Source organism: Oryza sativa, chromosome 4 (assembly GCF_034140825.1).
Source record: "Oryza sativa Japonica Group chromosome 4, ASM3414082v1".
In the NCBI taxonomy this organism is placed as follows: Eukaryota; Viridiplantae; Streptophyta; class Magnoliopsida; order Poales; family Poaceae; genus Oryza; species Oryza sativa.
The window spans coordinates 20,360,889-20,377,665 of record NC_089038.1 but is presented as its reverse complement, the minus strand read 5'-3'; the positions used below and the strand labels follow the sequence as shown (position 1 = coordinate 20,377,665).

At 45.0% G+C, this 16,777-nt stretch overlaps 2 protein-coding genes across 4 annotated transcripts; both read right to left on the bottom strand.

The window, feature by feature from the left end:
• Positions 1–366: 366 nt before the first annotated feature.
• On the bottom strand, positions 367–4,270 carry LOC4335737 (probable alpha-amylase 2). 3 transcript variants are annotated; one of them, XR_010741008.1, is made up of 12 exons: positions 3,765–4,270; positions 3,621–3,660; positions 3,427–3,464; positions 2,967–3,093; positions 2,655–2,881; positions 2,388–2,533; positions 2,168–2,286; positions 1,653–1,744; positions 1,449–1,571; positions 1,294–1,329; positions 890–1,046; positions 367–810 (listed from the first exon to the last, which is right to left on the bottom strand). XR_010741008.1 is itself a non-coding variant. In XM_026024803.2 (12 exons), exons 1-12 carry the CDS (start codon positions 3,774–3,776, stop codon positions 619–621), a joined length of 1,251 nt encoding a protein of 416 aa, XP_025880588.1. In that variant the 5' UTR covers positions 3,777–4,270; the 3' UTR covers positions 367–618. The 3 variants fall into 3 exon arrangements, 2 of the variants coding, with proteins under 2 accessions (XP_025880588.1, XP_015635435.1); XM_026024803.2 differs by having other exon boundaries at positions 890–988; XM_015779949.3 differs by having other exon boundaries at positions 890–988; positions 1,653–1,741.
• A 9,460-nt stretch (positions 4,271–13,730) lies between these two features.
• Positions 13,731–15,421, bottom strand: LOC4335736 (probable BOI-related E3 ubiquitin-protein ligase 2). The gene is made up of 3 exons (XM_015778191.2): positions 15,263–15,421; positions 14,759–15,182; positions 13,731–14,664 (listed from the first exon to the last, which is right to left on the bottom strand). Exons 1-3 carry the CDS (start codon positions 15,322–15,324, stop codon positions 14,107–14,109), a joined length of 1,044 nt encoding a protein of 347 aa, XP_015633677.1. The 5' UTR covers positions 15,325–15,421; the 3' UTR covers positions 13,731–14,106.
• Positions 15,422–16,777: the final 1,356 nt, after the last annotated feature.

The window sequence follows — 16,777 nt, the reverse complement described above, 5'->3', positions numbered from 1 at the left end:
GTCCTGAATTTATGTATTTTTCCCGCCATTTATTTCCATACGAGCACTTCAAGAATTCAAGTTTTCTTCTCTTTCTGAAACAGAATCGACTATTGACTCACTCAAGGGATCTGATTGTAAATATTAGAAAACAATGGGTTAAATGTGTGATAAATGTAGGGGTTTCTGTGCAAGAATGCCAGTTTAATCTGCGTCTTCTGATGGAAGGAAGCGGAGTCCTCCTTCCCATGGAAGATTTCCAGGTCCAGTGAAGGCGGTCAGCCTGCAGATGATGAAATTCTGCAAAGGCACTCAAATATATGCAGATGATAAAAAAGGCACATGCAAGAAGTTCAAAAAGAAAGAGAATTCAACCTCCAAGAATGCTTTCTATAAATAAACACTCTCTTATTCCTATATGCACACAAGCATTACAGTATACGTATTCACATTACAGTTTACACTTCGCATTACAGTTTACACTATCTGCTGTGAGCATGTGATAAATTGCAAGTGGTTTGCTCTCTGGTATTGCATTGAAGATGATTAAATTACCATGGTACTAGCATATACAGTTCGGGCTCTGAAGAAATAGCATATCTCATGTTCAGCAGAAAGAAATGCTATATGTTGGTATATCTACTTGTGCCAAACAGCATATCTGTCACCAGAGGCCGCCAGCTTCCACTCTGGGCCGCTCGGGCACCAGGAGCCGTCCCCGATCTTCATGCACAACTTATCGTCAACGATTGCAGAGTACAGATCTGAGCTGGCCTCCAAGATTTTGACTGCGGAGCGGCTATGTATGTCCTGGCATTTCCTGATCTCCATCTGAGTACAGAACATTTGAAACTTAGTGCTGGCAGCTGCCAAAGATATGCAATTGAGCACTAAGGATTCAGGACAATACCAGTTTTGCAATTCCACCATGGAAGGAATCATCTTTGCCATAGAAATGATCGTAGAACACCGTGGGGATGCCAGGATGAGTAAGTATATAAGCATATCCCTGAGATACCATATGTTTATCAACATGTTCGAACACAAAAGAATGAGGCCAAGAATGCCTGATCATAAAATATATATATTCCAGTATCAATATAAGCGCATATCTCCAAGATTAACGAACTGAGTTAAAAGCTTTTCCTATTGACATCAAGTTGTTTTTATAGGGGCTGTTCTATGTTGCCATGGCCGTTACAATGTACATCAACCTTTATAAGAACATAGTCATCATCGTAATGGTAATTAGTTTTGTAATTCAATCGCAGGGTACAAGTCATAAATGAAGCAATCAAAATTCTTACAACATACCTCCATGATATGATCAGATGGGAATGGCCAATGACCCTGCAATCATGAGAATTTAATTAGTTCTGTTTGCTAGCCCATCTTCACCATTTCCAAGCAAATATTAGCACGGTTAAGCTTATCTTGAGCATAGAAGGAAGATAAAGTAATTGTTATACCTGAGTGGATCCTGTGTCATGATTTTCAACAAATGTGACTGATCTCGAAGGCCACCAGCCCATGACACCAGGCGGCTTTCCTTCAGGGTCACGCAAACGCCACAACTCACCTTTGACAGCTTCCTGAAAACAACAGTAAACTGATCAAACTAACCTGTAGACATTTACCCCAAAAAAGGAATAGAACAATTTTCTATTTCTAACCTGAAGAATACCCTTTGTTGTGAAATCAAATGCAGCACAAAGTCCTCCAGTGCTATCCATCCAATTGATAATTCTCTGCCTGTGTTTATCTGCTAAAAAATAATTGTTCAGTTTATGGAAAAAAAATATACGCCAAATGTCCATATCAAAGTAAAGCAAGGAGCATTTTTCATGGTTGAGAAAACTGTTTCGAAATTTGTATATGGTCTAAACCATATGCTAACTACACAGACTCAATCTAATGTAACTGTCATGCATTCACAAAAGATATCTAAGTCCCTTGCTTCATCTCGACAATAGCACAAGGAGTAGAAAGCAACAAAAGAGGAAACCATGACAGTGGTTAATAATTCAAAAATCACAAAACTTCACACGGGCAGTACTGTAAATTACAGAAGTAAAAAAAATCAGCATGCTAGTGTTCACAGTTGTCAATCAAGGAACATACGCTTAGGCTAGATACAGCATCACTATGGCATAAGCAATCAGTAGCAATGTCATTACAAATCTCTTACCCTGATTGTAGTTCAAACGGTAATCAGGGGGGCTATATTCACAGCTATCCCAGTATTCCCCCACCGCAAAAAGAGGCTTTGATTGCTCAATGTATTCTTTCACAAACTTCGCTGCATAACTGCACTAAACAGAAAATTGTGGCTGATCAGCATGTTTTAACAAAGCAATTTGGAGGTCCCCTATCACAGATGATGTTAACCTATCGAGTTGACTATTTACCCTTTCGTGAAATCAAAGCGGAAATCTTGAAAACCAATGCTTTCTCGAAGCCAGATCAACCAGTCAATAATATCCTTCCGTACAAATGGCTGTGTATGGTCTATGTTGGGAACCCCATCGAAGTTATCACCGGTACTTTCGTTGCCCTGGTAATAAAGTTGTAGAGACATTGATAATAGTTTATTAACAAAACATGGCCATTAAGATACGATGCAATTATGAGGCTGAGAACAATAGGATTACATTGCATAAAAACAAGTCGATTACCTTTCCACCAGAACAAGATGTAACAGCATGTTCATCCCATGATACTGGGATACCATCATAACGATTATACATCCCATTCGATCCTTGAGTAGTCCCAACTCGATGGTTAATAACAACATCTGCCATAGCTCTTACATTGTGTTCTTTCATTTTCCGAAGCAATGCTTGTAGGTCATGGAGGGAACCATAACAAGAGTCGAGGCAGTACAGGTTCTGCGGCAGATAGCCTGTCAGAATAAAGGGACCAGATATTCAGACCACTTGTTTCTGTAACTAGCTACGAGTGACACAATACATTGTTGACTAGCTTACCTTCTGGAGATAATGACTGTGTTGGTGGAGGCAGCCACGCTGATGTAAACCCCGATTGTGCTAGGTCAACAACTTTTTCCTCCAAATTGCTCCACCAGTTGTGCTTATGGGATTCCCAGTTAAAAGCCTGACAGAGTGAGCGAAAATAACAACATAATCAGAATTGTTCATTCCTTTTTTGGGTTAGGGAAGGCATTAGTCAGGTAGTCCAATGATCTACAGAACAAGACCAGAAGATAAACAAGCCTTACCAAACTCCACCTGGATTATGAGTTATGACAATACATAAATAACAACTCCGCAATAATTGCACAAGTCAGTTGACAAACTACTAGTATGTATGTGGTTTCCTTCTGTGCTTGCAGAACACATATATGGTGATTCCACAATCTAATTTGTCAGCTCCGGCAAATTTGATCCATAGCATGAAAGCAAAAGGTGTGCCTAGACAGATTTTCACCTGGAACAGGATTTCCCTTCCGTGCTTGATAATTCCACCTGTCGAGGAAATGCCACATTAGAAAACCACATTTCTATCAGATATTCAGATAATCGACTGAAATAGTAGGGTGCAACTTTGTAACTTTGTAAGTAGAAACGAGGAACTAGGCAACTGAGAATTGGTAGGTAAAGATGTGAGCCCTGCGTATTTACCATTACGAGCGGCCTGCTCTTCAAAATTTTCATCCGAAACCTGCACCGTTTGTCATTTCAGGGAAATCAGAACAAAGCTCAAACTCATCAGTAAAGAACAGCACACACAATATGATCTCAGGAAACCCACTCCGCCGAACTCACCATCTGGCCCATTCAAAACCACACAACCAAAGCCAACGCGCGACGACGCGAGCGACGAAAGCGCCCTAGTAGCAAGCGGCTACATAAGTAGCTGAACGGCCGCCGCCGCCGCCGGGAGCGCGAGGGCACGCGGAGCGAGGCGCCGCCGATGCCTGCCAGACCAGTGGGCGCGCGCGCCCACCGGCATCCGCCCCGCAAAACCAGACGGCCGCCGCCCCGCGCGCGTGGCGGCAAAAAGAGGAGGTGGTCTCGCCCACGCCGATCGGATAGGATAGGGTTCCGGCCACCAGCCGCGCTACCCACCCCCTCCCCTAGGGTGAGGGCCCCCCGCCGCCGGTGGATTGGATGGTGGGGATTCCGACGAGCGAATCGGCGGCGATTTGCTGCTTCCTCTCGTTTCTTCAGGCGAGAATTTGTTCTTCCCGGTCGTTGCCTTGATCTTGGCTGCGGAGCCTGCGTGGAGTGGGAGTGGGAGGAAGGAATCGAATTGCTCAGCTTCTTCTCCTGCAATCGCCCATGGAGATTTCTGGAATTTGTTCTCTCGGGAACGACGAGAGAGACCACCAGAGAGGAAATGGGCCGTGACAATACGGGCCAGATGCCGGCCCACAGTAGTTTATATGGGCCTTTTTCCATTGTGCATCCATCACAAAATTCGGTTTTTTTTTGTGCTACAAATCGGTTCAAGTCAGACCGCTTGAACTTCAGTGTGTGAAACACACAATGCGAACTACTCCAGCTCACAATTTCCCAATCAACCCTTGTAAATCCAATTCATAATTTTCAATGAACAGAAAATTGAAAAGGACCCTAAACGTATACCACAGGAACACTCATGGTCTCCTCCTTGCTCCTTTACTGGTTTTCCGTTAATCTTCCTTGTATCAATGGCGTTCGACAGCGACAGGTGACCTTCATGGCTTCAAGTGTTCTAAACTTCGAATTTGTGATTGTTTGTGTGCGCTTTTTAACCTAAGCCTTGAAGCTTTCGGAAAGGTGAAGTGAAGGAGAAAATAAAGCAGAAAGTAAAGAGAAAGATAGTAGTGCAGTTGCCGAATGCCAATGGCAACATCCACAATACTCCTACAAAATTCTTACTACTAACAAAGCTCTCAACCATTTGATTCTAGTTGGAAGTTATAGAAAAGCTAGATTCAATCTTAATATGCCACATCAGCATTAATAAGAAGTTTGTAACTTTTTTTTTGGTACGTGTAGCTTTTTCCTTGCATGGATATACTCATATACCTTCGTTAACCTCAGCGAATTGGGCCTGGTTTACCTTCCTATGGGTGCCAGGTTTGTCATGGTCCATCAGTTGCAAACATGCTTGCGCTAGTAGTTTCTTACTGACAACTTCTCTTTTTCGTTTCTATTCTTTTTCCATTTTTATGGTTTATTTAACAGCATTGGAATTTGGACAGCAAACAGCAGCCTCATGCCAAACTTCTCCAAATGCGTGTGTGTTTTATCCGTTTAGGAGACCGTGAAGCTTTCAGAAAGGGAAAGTGAGTTGAGAGAAGCTAAAGATATTGCAATCCTGGACAAGAGGCACTGTTCACTTGTAACTTGTTCAGTCAACACAGTAGCAGCAAAAGATGGAGCCAGGAGATCTCGGCCGGACCAATGGCAGCACGCATGCATGCACAGCTTTTGCACCTTTTTTTCCGGAAGCTGACCAAAGCTATACCCACTGGCCAGCAATGGCGTCCCGGCTGCTCGCTCTAGGGCCACTCAGCCACTGCCACCGGCAACAATGGCATCCATCCTTGAACCCATCCATGGCCATGGGACCCTCTACACTTTTGCCTCCTCCTCCTCCACTTGCTAGCTGTATAGCTTTACACTACATGGTGGACACCTTTAGCTTCACCTTGCAAAACTCTCTCCATCATCAAATAGAGGAATTGAAAAAAAGGGAGAGAGCGAGAAGAATTGAGTTCCTTCCATCCAAAATGGATCCGTCTATCCATACTACTGATGCCAACAAAGCACAAAGGTGACACTGATATGATATTCTCATCTGTCTAGATACAACACACATCTCCATCATCGCCCTCACTAAGATTGATAGTACTACTAGCTAGTAGCTGCCTGCGTAGTATAGGTAGGTAGATAGAAAGGTTCGAGCAGCAAAACAGCACAGGTTAGCCAAAGGCAATGTGTAAAGATAAAGAAGACCACCATGGATACATATGATGCGGTTTCATTTCCCTGTGGTGGTGGATGGTGACCGGTGTGGCCGGCATGCACCTCTCCGCCCTCCGGCGCATCGATCAATATATATTCAGTAATTCAGATATCTGTAGCTTTTCAGTGGGGGCATATGCATGATCGAAAGCATCCACAAGGTTGGAAAAAGACGCATGGAATCATGGAAGGGATGAGATCGATCGATCGATCCGTCTCAGACACACTCACGGATATATATTTATCGATCGATCACACAGTCTCTCGCTTTTAGCAGCAGCGAGCCAGCGACTTTTGGCCTCAAACGCAGGATTTGTTGCCATTTTTTTTTTGGGGGTCAGAGGAGTCGAGTCATGGTGTGCAGTGTGCTCCACCACGACACAGAGAGGTTCTCGGTTCTCCTCTCTTTTTTTTATCTTTTTTTTTCCCTTTGGATGCATGTCGAGTTCTCATCTCATCTCATTCATAGCATCGCATGTCATGGCATGAAAGATGCGGGAGAGAGAGACCTAAATAAAGATCACATCAGGAAACGCGCTTTTTTCTTCAGGCTTTGTCAAGCAAGTGGAGCGTTGCTAGTAGCAGTATGTGGCGCGCACAGTTTGGTCCTAAAACTCCCACTCGTGTTGCATCCACCATCATTGTGCATTTGATTCGTGGCGTGCTGTCCGGACTCGTTGGACGTCGTGAGTTAGCTCGATGCATAATTGCATATGAATGCCTCAATACTTGTAGAAAAAAAAACTACTCCATTCATCCCAAAATAAGTACTTTCTCCATCCTAAAATATATCAAGTTTTGTTTGGATGAGTACTAGAATACATCTCATCCAAACAAAAGTTATTATATTTTGGGACGAAGGGAGTATATACTCCTAAAATTAGAGGAGTGCATTTATTTTGGAGCGAGAGTAGCTAGTAATGATCTCTACTACTCCATCTTTTCATACGTTTGATCTTTTTTTAGTCAAATCTTGTTAACTTTGATCAAGTTTATAGAAAAATTTTAGCAACATCTCAAATATCAATCTAGTTTCACTAAATCTAACATAGAATATATTTTGGTAATATTTTGTTTTGTGTTAAAAATACTACTATATTTTTCTATAAACTTAGTCCAACTTAAAGAAATTTGACTAGAAAAAAACTTAAACGACTTATAATATAAAATAGAGGAAATGCTTAGGAGGCTTTATCTGTAACGGTTCAAAATAAAATTCAGTAAAGTTTTGTTGATGGTTTTTTGCGCTGGTCACGACGACAATGAAATAATCGGTGCGTGCATAGTCACTAACCGTATTAATCTTGAGAGACTTTTAATCAAGGGGATATTAACTTGGCTGGCAGGACCGATTTAGATTAATTTGGGGTAAAATGTGAATAAAACGGAAGGTTTCCAAAACAAAACAATGAACGGATTCTAATTCATGAAGGACGGACGATTTACAGCATAAACCAATGAAGATGCACTAACTCGGGCTAAAACTAGAGCAAAATATACTAGTATGAAAAAAAAGAACAATTCGATCGATTTATTATGTGTGGGTTGATTGGTTGCCATTATAAAGGGTTTGGGCTTGCAACACTGAGCCTCTCCACCTTCTAGTGGTTTAGAACTCAATTATGACTAAAAAAACCTCATTCCAATGGTTTACAAAAAAAATGACTAAGAGCCTAAGTTAAAAAATATAGAAATTGCTTTAATTATACTATGAGACGAAGTCTGCGGCTGATATCACGCGATCTATGCCAGTTAGAGCAGGTACAATAGCAGGCTATAAACTAGCTATAACCACATATCAAGAAGAAAAAAGAAGAGAGAGAAGAAAGTGGGCTACAGATTTGTAGCCAGCTACAACACGGACTCCAATACGTTATATGTGTATAAGAGGTGGGACCAAATATTAATGGTGTAGTATATTTTATAGTTAACTATTGTATAAATGGGCTATTAGATTAGTTATAGATGATTTAGAGCTAGTAGTTGGCTATATTATTAAACTTGCTCACAGACCGCCATGCAGTTTATTTATCAAACCGGCCATCATGTCTGATTGGTCTGCTTGGTCAGACCGATCCCATACTGACGGTCCTCAAAATTGTACATGTTATAGTATAAATTAATTTATCTCAATATCAAATTTGGTCGTCAACATGTTCAAAAAAATTGCTACTCCTTATAAGTCGTTTGACTTTTTTTTTCCTACTCAAATCTCTATAAGTTTGGCCAAGTTTATAAAAAAAAAATTAGCACCATCTACAACACGAAATTAGTTTCAGCCAAACTAATATTTCATATATTTTGATAATATGTTCATTTTGTGTAAAAAAAATATTGCTTGATTTTTTTTCTATAAATTTAATCAAATCTAAATAAGTTTAACTATGAAAAAAAGTGAAAACGACTCATAAAATTAAATAGAGGAAGTATTCAAATGGTCGAATATTGTTGATTAACCACATTTCGTAACTTAGTTTATCAACGTTCAAATCCTAATGTACATAAATATGGTTTTATACATCATTTGTTGGTGCATAGGGTCGGAAGTTTATAGTTTTGTTTTCTAGAATTTAACCACAATTCACAATGGCAACCGTTTAATTAGGGAACTCGAAACCGTTTCAAACTCACATGCTAGGCAAAACTCAAAACGTTTTTATTGAGACCGTCTTAGGGCAGTCACAACCCTCCATTTAGGATGGTGTCTATGGCATTAACTATATTGTCATGTAGGACTTTTAGCTTATGTGGCACTATATTAATTAAGAGAGAGAGTGAAGAGAGGAAGAAACTGGGTCTCATGCAAGACACAGCTTCAACACAAGAAACTATACACTAGACACTATCAAGTTTTGCATTGGGAGATAATGGTGTCTTCATAATAGATGAAGAATAAATATGATTGGTAAAGAAGAGAGATGATGTATTTATTAATGGTCCACTTTAAGAAACCATGGGTTGTAGAGTGTAGTTTCTATTGTGTGTCTTATTGATATGGCACCATAGACACTAATTATGGACACTATGGGTTGGGACTGCCCTTATTAGGGATGAAGCGTTTCGTGTTTGGGACATCCATTTCTGTAGCGGGGGGATTCTTCTAGAATCAGAGAATGCGCGTACTCGTGATCATGCAGAAGTTCCCAAAGCCTCTTCCCAATGCCTGTATTCCACTTTCCATCGCCACCTTTGGAGATCTCAACATGATTCTGATTCCATCCACTTATATTTATTTTTTTAGAGAAGGATCCACTTATATTTATTACCCAGACTCTTCCTTTTTTTCCCCCACCTGATCGAGCAATACAATCATGGATTCCCCTCCCCATGAAAGTTACGCCAATTCGCTTCCCGCCGCGACACGATCGATCGATTCCAATCGGATAATCCATCAGCCATCATCGCCCAGGACGCAGACGGATTCGCCATTTCTGCCGGTGAAAACCGAAAGTGAAGGGGGGCAACAAAAAGAAAAAAAAACGCCACTCACGCCTCGCTCGCCGCCGCTGCTTTTCGCGGCCGACCAGACAAGCTCGATCGACCGATCCTCTCTCGCGCTATAGGCCCTGTTTGAATACAAGGATATTTTTTTTTAGCCCTTCCTTAAATAGTCCAAATAGTCCAAAAGGATCTAAAAGAATGAGTTATTTGGAAATAACCCACCAAAAAAACTATTACACCCAAGAGGTGCTAATTGGAGCTATTTCGGGTGGAGCTGAAAAAGTGTCTTTTCTCTTCCTCTTTCTTCATGGGAAGCTGCATTAAAGGCCGAATAGATCTCAAAATAACTCTGGGATCCAAACAAATAAGAGCTATTTTATTGAAGGGCTATTTTCTTGTGCTAAAAAATAGCTTTTAAAATAATTCTTGACTAGTTCTCCAAACATGGTCATGAGCTTAGCTGCAATGATCATGGTTGAAACGCAAGGAATCGTCGAGGCCATCATCACAAGTTGGCGTGAGAACAATCTCATGTGGTTTCTATCACTGGGAAAAAGGGGAAGAGGGAAAAAAGCGCACGGACGATTCTGCTCCTGCGGATCGTGTTCTTGCCTAGAATTCGGCCATATCGCCAGCGAATAGCAGGCGACTTTTTCACGAGGAAGCAAACGAGCTTTTCTTTTTTCACGGGAGAAAATATGTCCCGATGACTCGACGAGAGCAACCCCCCAAAAAAAGCACGGATCGACGCAGGTGGATGCTTTGATAGGATGGATAGCACACGCAAAATTTTTCAACGGCCCATCAAGAATCCCAACCAAGGAATTGTGCGAGGCCCACATTCCAAGCACTTTTCCTCCTCTTTTCTTTGCGGGGAAAAGCGTGCACAACCTCTTTTTCCAGGCACTGCATTTCTGGGATTCTTCAGGACGACCTCCAACTAGAGTACTCTATTCGTTGCTTCCGCACAAGTTTTTTTACACCTCTTTTTAGGTTGTCATCAGTGCCTAATCCCTGATTAATCCCACTGTCTAACAAAAGGTTGCTACTGCTGATAATAGTCTCCCATAATGGGCACTAGCTAATTATAGCTGCTATATTCTATTCTACTCCACCTTCTTTAGTTTAGTACTCTGTAGTACAGTTTGGTGTTTTATTGTGTGATCTCTAGGTAAAGCTAGGGGAGATGCAAATTGTGTTGTGCATCCAAATTCCAATGATGTGGACTTCACAAGATTGTACTACTAATAACATATTCCCATCATGCCTTTTCTTTTTTCCAAGTCCACTGTAGGCTTTCTTCCAATAAAACAACATACGGTCCACTTCAGAGAAAGAGTATCAGTAGCAACTAAAATAACATTGGAGATGGAGCTGGCAACTTGGGTTAGATTAAGCTAGAGGGAACCATATCTTAAGATCGAATCTATTGTCACGTGTTTGCTCAGCGTAACTACAAAGGTGACAAGGCAACAAAGTGCTCGGGTTTATAATTGACTACTCCTTTGATAGGACTATTATATCTGGATTCTTGGACGCATTAGTGAGTCCATATCTTACAGGTTGGAGATCCACTACCCTGCCTAAAACGTAATTGAACACAGATGGCCTGCGTGAAAGTAGGGAAAAGCAGGAACTTAGTGGAATTCTTCGGTACAATCAAAAACATGTGAATTGGTGAAAATATATGATATAATGTGGGAGTATCCGTTAACTTCAGCGAGAAAGAAAAGCGGAACTGCACTGATCCTTCAAAGGAAATTTCGGCAAGAGGCTTGTAACCACATTTTTACTCCAGTTTTCACATTCGGGGCCAAAGGGAGTTTCCATTAGTTTACGTGAAAGAACAGCAGTGACCAGTGACAACTGCGGCGACAAAAGGCAGTACGCAAAAGAGAACCACAGGCAGTGGCCAGTGATGACAAAGTTCAGTGCAGGCGAACAAAAGAAGGCAAAAACAATAGAGCGGGCCGGCCAGAAGATCTCGTTTGCTCGATGACTGTACCCGATCGAGTTGTGAGCTGGGTGCGTACTGCACAGTTAATGCCCGTCGTGCGCGAAAATCGGCGTAGAGATAAGCTAAAACTTTTTTAAGCTCATGTTTAGACGCTAATTTAGAATATTAAATATAGACTAATAAAAAAACTAATTTTATAAATGAGAGCTAATCCGTGAGACGAATTTTTTAAGCCTAATTAATCCATAATTATCAAAAGTTTATTGTAGCATCACATTTTCAAAATCATAGCGTAATTAGACTTAAAAGATTCGTCTCACGAATTAGTCCAAGGTTATAGAATGAGTTTTGTAATTAGGTGGTGTTTGGATCCAGGGACTTAACTTTAGTCCCTCTATTTAGACATTAATTTAGAGTATTAAATATAGACTACTTACAAAACTAATTACATAAATGAAACCTAATTCGCGTGACAAATTTTTTAAGCCTAATTAATCTATAATTAGAGAATGTTTACTGTAGCATCACATAGGCTAATCATGTATTAATTAGGCTCAATAGATTCGTATCGCGAATTAGTCCAAGATTATGGATGGGTTTTATTAATAGTCTACGTTTAATATTTATAATTAATTTCCAAACATCCGATGTGATAGGGACTTAAAAGTTTTAGTCCCATCTAAACAGGGTCTTAGTGTATCTTTAATACTTCAAATTAATATCAAACATCCGATTTAACAGGGACTTGATCCGATTTAACAGGGACTTGAAATAAGTATAGGAAGAAAGCTACTCCTACTCCTCCTAGTAGTAGTAGTACTAGCAGCGTGTATGACCAGTAGGAGTACGTGATACACGTCATAGACTAGCGTAGCAGTAGCCGAAAGGGCGAAAAGCTACTCCTACTAGTAGGAGTGTACGACTGCTGCGGCTAGAGTAGCTTGCGAGCCGATAGCGTCGATCCCGTCCCAAGTTTCCAAGGTGTACATACGTTGAACGTTTCTTGCCGCTGCTGCCTTGATGCGTCACGCATCACAAGGGACAAGATGCAAAAGCAAATGCAAAGGATGGAAAAGCTAGCAAAGCGAAGCAAAGCTATAGCCCAGCTCCGACTTCCAAAGACGTTCTTGAAGGTCTCGCTTTCCATCTCTCTACCCCTCTCATCCCCGTCGTCAGTTCTGGAATCGTACATGTTTTATTTACATAAACCCCTCTTGTCACTGATCTACTAGTGCGATCAGTACACGTAACTTTCTCCGAAAACGCCAGGGCTTGGCTTAAGCGACGGCAGAGAAAGGTTAGTAGATCGAGTAATGCAGAGGAGAGTAGGCAGGCGTAGACAGAGATAAGGCTTAAAAGTACTCCAAACAAGTCTATCTTCTCGTCATGTGGAGGCAACTGCTACCCGTAATCTAGTCTAATCTAATCCCTCATCTGCTGCCGTTTCACGCGCAACTACTACGACAGCCTGCAACTGCAAAACGAAAGTTGCATGCCCAGGCGCGCACACACAAAGGATGCCATATGCTGCTTTCAGCTCTCGTCTCTTTCGCTCTCGCTGGCAGCGCGGCAGGCGCGTTCGGCGTTCCACGCACACATCAGACGCGACGCGACGCAGTCACCCACTTGTGCTCGTTTCAGTTCCGCGACCAAGCATCATGCGTGCACACACGTGATCGCTAGGCCTCAAACTTTCTCAAAATCTCGACATCTCACCATAATCCCTGTTACCACAAGTAAAAGCGACCACGGATCGAATTAGCCACACGGTAAAATTTGCCACCGTTTCCGTCGAGTCCGTCACATGGGGAGCTTCCGGACAAAGTCAAATTTGTACCGACAGAGATTTGTACCACATGTACCTGCATGCCATTTATGCGCTGTGGGCAAGCAGTGGCCGTGCATGCAGCTGCAGTGCACAGTACAACGAACAGGTTGTGTTTATTTCAGTGTGTAAAGTTTAGATTTTGGTTGAAATTGAAGATGATGTGAAAAAAGACTAAAGTTTAGATCAAACTTTGGATTAAACACAGCCCAAGTAATCCCTCACGCATATACGGATCACCCGGGTTCGGCCGATGCGATCACACGATGCCGAGGCGCCCAGTATTTACGTGGGGTGGGGGCACACAGCGCAAGACTAGTCAAGATCACGGCTCAACCACAAGCACGGCATGACAACATTGGCGCTGCACCGCAGCAGTGCAGCTACCACTACTAGTATGATATCTTCTACACCGGGGCGCTGTACGAGTAGATTTTTGTGCGACAGTAATATTCTCGGCTTGCAGCATCTTTTCACATGGAAAAGGAATAGTGCAAACCAGCCAAAAAGGTACACACAAGATTGGAGTGCTACAGTACAGTGTCGACACTGCTTTTCTTTTAAGGCTAGACCTGGTGCATGCATGTATTTCATCGAGAATACAATCGGGGGTTTTCTTTACCACAAAAAAGTTGGGGCTAATCATGTAGAAGGGGGTGAAGGGTTATGGACAGCAAAGTAGGGTTAGCTGATTACATTGACAGGTAAACCTACAGGTAATAACAAAAGAGGATTTAACCTAAACTAGATGCAACTTTGTGGGTGACTTCTACTGGCGTGCAACAAAAGCTCAGTGTCCGCCAAGATCACATGGGTGGGGTGACGCACGTGCCGTGCCGCCGTGGCGCGCCAGAGCGGCCGAGAGGTTGGGGGAAGACGACGACGACGACGAGGAGCTTGGCCACGCGCGACGCGGGCCAGGCTGGCTCTCAGGACAGCAGGACATGGAGCGAGGCGTTCTTGGTGGCCGCGCACACCGGGCAGGCGTCGACGGCGGCCTCGCAGCCGCGGCACAGGCAGAGGTGCCGGCACGGGAGCAGCAGCATGGACGCCTCGCCGGCGCCGCACGCCTTGCAGAGCGCGGCGGCGGGGGTCTTGGACGCCGCGTCATCCGCGCCGGCGTTGTCGCCACCGCACGGGGTCTCGTAGCAGCAGGACTGCGCGTCCTCGGCGTCGCCCTCGGCGCCACCGGCGCCGGCCGCGCCGGCAACGGCAAGGGCGGCGCAGGGTGACTGGAGGAGCTGATCCAGGGTGGCGCGGAGCCCCGCGGCGACGGCCTCGTGGCTCTTGGCGACGCTGAGCCACGCCTGCCCCTCGGCGGTCATCTGGCGCAGCCTCTCCTCGAGCTCCATGTTGCGGCACCGCGCGCGCTCGAGCTCGGCCTCCGCGGCACGGAGACGCCCGGCCGCGGCGCGCTCGACGGTGGACACCACCGCCCGTACGTGACGCCGGCGAGCCTCCTCGAGCCCCGCACGCATCCGCTCGCTCTGCATAGCCAACATAGACGTCGATCGAGTCAGACACCCGCGCATCACGGCGAACCGATCGAACGCTCGATCAAAATCTCGAACAAGGCCGTACCTCGAGTCGCACGAGCGCGTCGATCTCGACACCCTGATGATAGAGCTGAGACAGGAGCCCCTGCGAGAGGCCGGCGGCATTGCCAGCCCTCCCGCTGGTGGACGCGGCGCCGCAACCCACCGCCCTGCTCTGCACATCCCCGGGAAAGACAAGGCCATGGGGCGGAAGAACCATGCGCTGCTGCTGCGCCGCCGCCGCCGCCATCAACGCCCCGGCCGACTCATCCGCATCCAGGCGCGCCCTCTTCCTCGGCACGAATCCGTATCCCGCGCCGTTATTGTCGTTGCAGGTAAGCTCGCTCCGGGGAAGGTCGCTCAGCACCGTGTGCCCTATCCCAGCCGCGGCCGCCGCCGGAGTCGCCGGCGCGCACCCGCCGTGGTCGTCCAAGAACAAAGAACCCGCCGCCGTCGCACCCTCCAGAGCCCTGCACAGGCCACACCAATATCAGACCACGCCATCGATCAAAACCAACCGAGGTGTCGATCGATCGAACGAAGCGTTTACCTGAGGCCATAGAGGTCGTGGGGGAAGGAGGCGTGGGAGAGGTACTGCGCCTGCACGGCCATGGAAGAGAGAGGGAGCGGTGGAAGGAGGGAAGGAATGGCGATGGTGAGTTGGGTGGGGGGAGGAGTGGAAATGGAAAACGGATGGAGTCGTGGAGGCAGATGGGTTAGGGGGAGGGAGGGTTATATTTATACGGCGGTGAGGCGTGGATGGAAGACACGTTGGGAGGTGGGGTGGCCTGCGAGGGGACAAAAGCTGTCTGCCTCGTTTTATTTTGGACGTGGGGGAGGCAAGCAGCAGCAAGCAACCCAACGGATGGATGGCTATGGCCCCCACTCTGGCCTATCGCTTTCTCTCTCTCTTTTTTCCTCGGCTTCAATAATGGTCATCGTTTACGGTGGAAATCTTTTGGCTCTTTTCCCTTTCTTTTTCCCTGTTCGGTTTTTGTTGCCTGGTGCGGGGGTGGTGATTGATTCGTCCGGTGTGACGTGAGATGTGGAGAGTGGGGCTGCTGCTGCTCGCTGCCTTGTGGTGGTGGTGGTGGTCCCTCTCGGTGGAGTACTATTAAAGGTGGCCCACTCGCCTCTGGGAGGTTGACGCTACTCTATTTTCCGCTTTTCTTTATTTATGCTCGCTATCTTCAGCGCCTAGGCTGTTGGGGGAGGTAATTTATGAACCACCCAAGTCCTAACCGATCGATTTATATCCGGTTCAACGTGTATTGTGGGGATAAACTAGACGTCCTAGGAAGAAATCATGCCATCCCAGAAAGATCTAGTCTACCACTGCATTTATAAATTTTTATATTGTTTGGTGTTTACCTGAACCAATTATTAATGCAAGATTGTCTACTTGAGCAGTGGACTAAAGCATAGGAACCGTATATTACTCTCTTTTCTCCAGATTCGATGCAGTTTCAGCGGCCCAAGCCAAGGAGATGCCGAGAGGCACAGCACAGCAGACGTCCCCACGCACACACAACCTAACCTAACCCATCTCATCCATCGTGGGCAGACCATTGATTGCCGGGCCGCATCGTCCATGCTTGCTCGGCGCCCGGGTTTGAATACGTCTCCCGAAACGCCAAGTGCGTGATCACGATGGCCCCCCGGACCCGGATCTGGACTAGTTTGGCCGCACCAACGTGACATCAACTCATTACTCCCCGAAGCAAAGGGCGTTGGCTCACAAATGATACTCCTTTTATCAATGTACGGTTACACGCTACTTTATCGTCGTACGGTTACGCTACAGCCCTCAAGGGGGCCTTTTGATTCCGTTTCAACCGGGCGGTTTGTTTACTGGAGAGGCTTTCTTTTTAAGATCCGCGAGTCGTACGGACGTTTAAATATTGTTACTACTACAACCACCGAGGTTAATAAAAACCGTCACCATAGGCTTCCTCGGTCACCGGCACAGGCAGGATGCGTGCGTACGGCGTCATTTACGTCGGCCCCCCTGCGCGGCTGCGCCCTCTTTGGTCCGTCTCGCACGGTGCGGTCTCGTTTGTCCTCG

What these genes read in the sequence shown, in the direction of transcription:
- LOC4335737 (XM_026024803.2), bottom strand. An exon ending in CGCTTTGATTTCACGAAAGG is followed by an intron (nt 2,287 to 2,387) that starts GTAAATAGTCAA and finishes TGTTTAGTGCAG; the next exon opens with TTATGCAGCGAAGTTTGTGA. An exon ending in CAACAAAGGGTATTCTTCAG is followed by an intron (nt 1,572 to 1,652) that starts GTTAGAAATAGA and finishes TGTTGTTTTCAG; the next exon opens with GAAGCTGTCAAAGGTGAGTT.
- LOC4335736 (XM_015778191.2), bottom strand. Translation starts at nt 15,324, where the DNA reads ATGGCCGTGCAGGCGCAGTACCTCTCCCACGCCTCCTTCCCCCACGAC. An exon ending in CACGACCTCTATGGCCTCAG is followed by an intron (nt 15,183 to 15,262) that starts GTAAACGCTTCG and finishes TGGCCTGTGCAG; the next exon opens with GGCTCTGGAGGGTGCGACGG. An exon ending in ACGCGCTCGTGCGACTCGAG is followed by an intron (nt 14,665 to 14,758) that starts GTACGGCCTTGT and finishes TTGGCTATGCAG; the next exon opens with AGCGAGCGGATGCGTGCGGG.